At 36.8% G+C, this 7,500-nt stretch overlaps 1 protein-coding gene across 1 annotated transcript in view; it reads right to left on the bottom strand.

Moving 5' to 3' along the window:
- si:dkey-97m3.1 (fatty acyl-CoA reductase 1) overlaps positions 1 to 7,500 on the bottom strand; it is a 37,380-nt gene that overhangs the window by 14,133 nt on the left and 15,747 nt on the right. The window contains exon 3 of the mRNA XM_048154779.1: positions 221 to 396. Within this exon, the coding sequence (XP_048010736.1) occupies positions 221 to 396 (176 nt within the window). The remainder of the gene's footprint in view (positions 1 to 220; positions 397 to 7,500) is intronic.

Raw genomic sequence — 7,500 nt, forward strand, 5'->3', positions numbered from 1 at the left:
CCCATCCATCCACCCATCCATCCACCCATCCACCCATCCATCCACCCATCCATCCACCCATCCATCCACCCATCCACCCATCCATCCATCCATCTAAATGAACTCCAAGTTGACGTCCTCATGTAAGCTGAATGAGGACAAACTTTAGACACACGGTGCAAATATTCTCTGAATGTTGTGGTATGTCATGTGTAACTGCTGCACGGCTCCTGCCACTCACTTCAGTGGTTCGTCGAAGCGTATTGTGGCGGCGCAGTGGAAGACGATGTTGATACAGGAAGTGAGTGTCTGTACGTCCTCTGGACTGATGGCGAGGCTGGGCTGTGTGAGCTCGCTGCTGATGGGTATGATCTTCTGATGAAACTCAGGGTTATCTTCACGTACACGGTCAAACAGCTGCAAAACCAACACGCTCATGTCAATGATGCTAAATAATTATAACGGCAGAAAACATGACAATAACATGAAATTATTAATCATTACATTCTCTGAAGTACTCATACAATCTGAGGAGCACTTTACCATTTTGCTCATTTAAATAAAATAATTACAGTATTATTAGAAAACCTAATGCGAATCCCCATTGAGAATAAATAAATTAATTTATTTCCCGCGGATATCCACCATGACGCTCTTATTATAAAACATTAGCTTACCGTTGTGAATCGAGCTAAGATAATGAGATAGTTTTGAACACTGGCTGGTTATGTACTTGCTCAAAATAATTTTTAACCAAAAAAAGTTACAGACTGCAGCTTTAAAAATCTAATTAGAATCACCACTGAGAATAAATGGAATAAATAAAAATACATTGTGTGAATGAATGAATGCTAAAAACAGGCATAAATTTCTTCATATTGTATACAATTTCACACCTCGTTTCTTTTGATTTTCTGTACATGTTTTTGGTCAGAAGATATTATGTAATTTTCAGCTGGTCAAACTGCAAAATGCAAATGACAAATCTCATCATAATATGTCACTGACTTCAGCGTTTATGTAATGAAGAAAACCACAGGATAAAAAAATAAGACATTTATTCAACGCATCTTGCCTACAGGGCGACGTGACGACACGGTACATGCGTGCGCTCTTAGATCACGAATGCGCTCGTATGCGATTTCTGTCAGCGTAATCTGATATCAAAAGAGGATTTGCAGAGGCTCTGTGTCCTCTCGGCTCGAGCTGACACACATGTGCTGACTTATGTTACCCACAATTCCAAGCGTCTGGCAGTGGCACATTCCAACAGCCACAGCCAATCAGAATCATTTCTCAGTATGAGATGGACATAATAAGTGACCCGCCGTAACCCCACCAGCAGGCACCTGCCGAGGGCGAGACAGATGCTGCGTGATTCCTCTGACAGCTGTTTGTCTCTCACACACACTCTAGCACTGCCAGTGTGACGCTTTTTACATATTTATCCATAAGCAGATTTGCATTTCCAAAAGGAAACAGTGTTTGCACGGCATCTTAATAAGAGTGGTGAAGTTTGAGGTAAGTTTCAGCGTAAATTAAATGGCAGATCAAAGTTGTAATGTAATTAATGATGTCATTTTTGTGATCATTTAAATGTCTTGCGCTGCATTTTGTTGTTTTTCCTTTCTTTTTGTCCTTTGAATAAATAGAAAGGAAAAAGAAACAGTGGATCAGAGCTACTGTCATCAGAGTAGAACCAATCAGCATTCAGTATGCAAATAAGCACCAGAAAGAAGACCAACTGCAATTTGGAACACTCTTAAAATAAATAATAGTGGATCAGGTAATCCGAGCGGGTGTGAGTGAGGGGAGGCGGAGACTAATTTACATATTCATGCATATGCATATACTAAATGAAGCAAGGGTGTCGAGTTACATTCAAGCTATTCTAAGGCACGAAGAAATTATTTTCACAGGGAAAAAATGTCATTTTGTTTATCAAAGATGAGTTTTAAGGGATAAAATTACTGACTGTAGGGGGAATCTTTCCATTCCACAGAAGTTTATTTAAAATGCAAAAATGTTCTTTAGATTTTTAGAATGTTCTTGCTTCTTTTTAGAACAGTTCACTGAATGGTTCTTCTATGACCTCACTGCGAAAGCCCACCTTTATTTCTTTAGGAGGGTATGCAAATACTGACTATAATATGCAATAACACTATTATAGTCAGATTTTGAATTCCAGATAAGATTTTGGAGATTTAACACTAATGAACACATCTTCCCGGTTTACTGTAGTTAACTGAACTGTTAAACACCACATCTAACCCTTCCTGAAGAACAAGAACTAGAAATACACGTCACAGTCCAGTTCTTCCTGGCTTTTGCCCAGAACTGCTGGGAAATTCTCTGGGAGTACATGGTGTCCTGTTGTAAAATCTTGCTTGCATGTCAGGACACAGGATGATTTTATTTGCTTTCACAATGAGTTGGTTTAGTCAGGCTGAACATTTTGTCAAAGGCGTGTTCACAGCCAGTTGTTTCACACAATCTTTCTTGCAAAATTAACCGGAAATTTCACAATTTCAGTTACAACTGTTGCTATAGGAGGTTTTTTTTTTTTTTATTTCAATGTTTTTAAATGCTTATGGTAAATCTGGCAAAAAATGTAGACATATATATATATATATATATATATATACACACACACACACACACACACACACACTCTGAGAAAGATGGGGGAAAAATCTAATAAAAAACAACCATTTAGCAGCACATAAACCCTATTTAGACACACAGTAGTGCACAGTAATAAGCAACTACCTCCTCTTTGACAACTTGAGAATTTTCAAATGCAAACAAAATTGTATGATTTTAATATGGAAAATCATTATGGGGACATTTCCCACAGCTGCTGCATCCTTACACACTTAAACATGCAAATAATATGGGAATACAGACCGATAATATCATCTGAATGCATAAGTGTGGTTATAACTGCCATTAACATTGATTACTAGAGAGATCAGACAGCATATGGGCCCTGAGTGCAGTCTAGCCAACACACACACACACACACACAGAGAGAGATTTGGAGAGAGTACAGAGGATGCTGTGCAGAAAAGCATTTAGAAGGTCAAGATGCACACAGAACTACAGAGGAAAACTCTGCTCAACTCAAACACGAGGGAATGTGAGGCGCTGGATCACTCAGACATGTGAAAGTGTTTCAAAAATGCACTAAGTGAAGGAAACGGAGCGCAGCTACCTCAGCCAAACTTCCTGCTGCGGTTTGTGTCGCCGGGCAACAAAAACACAACACACCCCGCATGCTGGCATAGGATGAAACCTCCATATGCCTGCAGCACACGGAGAGATTACAGCAATACAACCTGTTTGCAATTCTTATGTGTGATACTCGCTCTCTGAGTATGTGTGCTGGATACTTTAACATCCTCGCATGTGTTTACATGCACATACTTTACAGTCATTTGAAGCATCTACTAGAGTCACACAAAGTGCATTTGGAAAAATCTCATTGATTCAAACTGGGTTGTAAGAGAAAGGAAGTGGCATGCCGATAAAGGACAGCACACGTTCAGTGTATTGAGGTCAGGGGTTCACTGAGGTCGATCATTGCAAACATTTGCTTTCTCTGTTGTGGAAAGAGCAAATGGTGCATTGTGGGATGGCGGTTTGTCTGTGCCAGTCTAACACCGGCCCTCTGGCACAAATAATCCAATTGTGTGTAAGTGAGGCAGGGAGAGAGAGAGAGAGAGAGAGAGAGAGAGAGACAATACTTCTTCAGTTGCTGTACTGTTGTGCCCTTGGGTGAGTGGTAAACATACACAAATGTCCTCAAACTACACACACAAATGGGTACATTTCTCTCTTTCTTATGTGTCTGAAGAAATATAAAGCAGGATCACATTAGACTAGGAATGAAACGGCCTAACGACTAAAAGAAGGATGAAGGTTAGTGACCGGATGAGTAAAAAGAAAGAAAGAAACAGGATTATGTGATGGCAGAATGGTCCTGTTGAGTTCATGTAAGAGAGCCGCTTTACCACAGGGAGATCAATATCCCTCCTGAACGAGACTGAATAATTCACCTGCGCGCTCTCCTCGCTGCACATTAAACTCTCCAAAACACTTCCTACAAACATCAGAGACATTCAAATGAGAAAGTTACAAGTCATAAAGTGAGTCTTGATTCAGTATCTCGACCCACTGCACTAAACACAGTTTTTAAAAGCGGGACGAGTCAAAATGATGACTGTGGTAAATAAAGACTTCAAGTTACTGAAAAGTAGCAGCGCTGTAGCCCTGGAGTCTGACATACTTTCATGTTCATGTCTTGTCAAGGACACAGTATGTAATTATCTGGTCTCGACTACAACACTGAAAAGTTGTGTAAACTATCCTGAAGCCATTTAAGGCAGCGCTATTTTATCATGGTATTATCAGACTGTGTCATTTTGAAAGGAACACAAAACAAAAGCATATAATTTCACCAAAAATGTGATAAAAATATATTAACATCTAAGTAAAAAAAGTGCCATAGCCTTTCAGATATTAAACATGTTAATACCACGTAGCATCCATCCATCCATCCATGCTTCTGTCTATCTATCTATCTATCTATCTATCTATCTATCTATCTATCTATCTATCTATCTATCTATCTATCTATCTATCTATCTATCTATCTATCTATCTATCTATCTATCTATCTATCTATCATCTTTGTCTGTCTGTCTGTCTGTTTTTTTCTGTTTATTTTTCTCATTTTCTCTGAAATGTGTCACTTTGGTTTTCAGTAGTATTGCATCGGTTAATGTATTTTTTACATTAAAGGTGCAATTATATTATATATACAGTACAGTTCAAAAGTTTGGAACCACTAAGATTTTTTATGTTTTTAAAAGAAGTTTCGTCTGCTCACCAAGGCTACATTTATTTAATTAAAAATACAGTAAAAACAGTAATATTGTGAAATATTATTACAATTTAAAATAACTGTTTTCTATTTGAATATATTTCACAAAGTAATTTATTCCTGTGATCAAAGCTGAATTTTCAGCATCATTACTCCAGTCTTCAGTGTCACATGATCCTTCAGAAATCATTCTAATATGCTGATCTGCTGCTCAAGAAACATTTAATGTGTACAATTGTACAAAATATTTGTGTACAATATTTTTTTTCAGGATTATTTGATGAATAGAAAGTTCAAAAGAACAGTGTTTATCTGAAATCTAATCTTTTGTAACATTATAAATGTCTTTACTGCCACTTTTGATTGATTTAATGCATCCTTGCTGAATAAAAGTATTCATTTCTTTAATTTCTTTTCAAAAAAATAAAAATAAAAATTCTTACTGACCCCAAACTTTTGAACGGTAGTGTATAATGCTACAGAAGCTTTGTATTTCAGATAAATGCTGTTCTTTTGAACTTTCTATTCATCAACATCAATGTTTCTTGAGCAGCAAATCAGCATATTAGAATGATTTCTGAAGGATCATGTGACACTGAAGACTGGAGTAACGATGCTGAAAATTCAGCTTTGCATCACAGGAATAAATTACTTTGTCAAATATATTTAAATAGTACACAGTTATTTTAAATTGTAATAATATTTCACAATATTACTGTTTTTACTGTATTTTTAATTAAATAAATGTAGCCTTGGTGAGCAGACGAAACTTCTTTTAAAAACATTAAAAATCTTAGTGGTTCCAAACTTTTGAACTGTACTGTATATATCCCACATCCCACATTCAATATTCTTTCCCCCAAACACACAAACTGTTACACAATCTGCCTGTTTGAGCTTCTGAGAATTCTTTACATGTACAGCCTACACACACACACACACACACACACACTAATGAGGGCTTATATCAGAGGTCACAGAGTTTGCAGAGCGCTGACAGAATCTGTCCATCCGACTCATAATGCTAATCTGCGTCTCATAATATTTGAGCTTCATTCTGGCTCAGATCTCACATCGCTCAGTCACAAGTCACTGCAGACGAGTGTGTGCTGAGACCAAACTACAAAATCTTTCAGCATTCACAACCAATAAACCATTACACATGTCATGAATCGTGATAATACAATAATAATAATAATATATAGTTGCTTTTGGATACTAACTGGCCCAAGTAAAAAAAAAAAAGTCCTAACTTGCGATATATACAATATCCTATTTTTTTTTTCCATTACAATATCCTAAATTGTTCCTGATCATAGTAAACAATGTGAGCAACTACAGCAAACTGCCTTTTCTCTTACGCTCCATCATTCCGGATATGACTCATCATTACATAAAGAAAACTAATCCCATCCCTGCTTTTTCCAAACTGTAATGAACAGCGAATGCGGTGGGAAACATAGTGCCACACCTCAAACATAAACGCTTGAGGCCGGATATCACACTAACTCTTGTGGCGATGCATCAAGTCATTGTGGTCTCGCAGCGCGTATGGAAATGCCATTTGACTTCTGAATGATACCAAATATGGATGGCGTTTGTGGTGGGGTTGCCACGGCAACAATCAAAGAGCATTTTACAATGTGGCCCTAGGGAAAGCGGTGCATGAACTTTTCCTGCCTGTGTTCAGAGTATCAAGTTCAAGGAAAACAATAAAGATAAACCCTGATGACCGCATACGAGTAAACACAGATGGATTCAGGGGCTTCTCTGGAAAGCTTTGTGTACCTGCACCGGTTCTGCATGGTTTGACGTAACTAACTATTTAAGGATCAACACGTCCTGCAGTCAGGACACGATCAAATGTCATCCGTTTACAAAGCCAGAAATATCCTATGACAGAAAGATAGCCCTGAAAGACACCAGACAATACATGGCATTTGTTTGCAAAACCTGAAAAGGGAGAGAAGCGTAGAATGGTAACAAATGTCTTAAAGTGACCCGAACACACAGTTCCTGATGTCAGCATTAATAATCGGAATAAAATGATGCGATTATCAAAACGCAAAAGCTTTTATTTAATTAAATAAATATATGCGCTGTGTGTTTCAGAGTGAACACTTTTCTTTCACACGCGAGCAGCTCATGATCTGGTGTTTTCAGGCTCAGTTCACAGTAAACGCTGCTCCACTCGTCTCTGCATCCGTTTGAGTCGTTTATAACATGGAACGTGTGACAACCGTATTCCCTAACTTGTAATGAGAAATGCTTATAAACTGCCAGTCGTCAACAAAACAAAAGCTTTAAGGGATTCCTGTGGTTTTCTGTCAATTTCCACCATGTTTAAAAAAAAGAAAAGAAAAAAAAAAAAAATTATATATATATATATATATATATATATATATATATATATATATATATATATACATATACACACACACACCATAAAAACAGTTACTGTAAAATACAATTAGTATTATATTTTTCTTTATACAATAGAAATATTTCTTATTTTGTTTAATATTTTTAATTATTAAAAATAATAATAATAATAATAATCATAATGAAAACAACAAAACATTATTACTACTATAATTATTTCAAATATAATAATATAATTATATTACTATAACAAC

This window comes from Megalobrama amblycephala, linkage group LG14, assembly GCF_018812025.1.
Source record: "Megalobrama amblycephala isolate DHTTF-2021 linkage group LG14, ASM1881202v1, whole genome shotgun sequence".
NCBI classification, from domain to species: Eukaryota; Metazoa; Chordata; class Actinopteri; order Cypriniformes; family Xenocyprididae; genus Megalobrama; species Megalobrama amblycephala.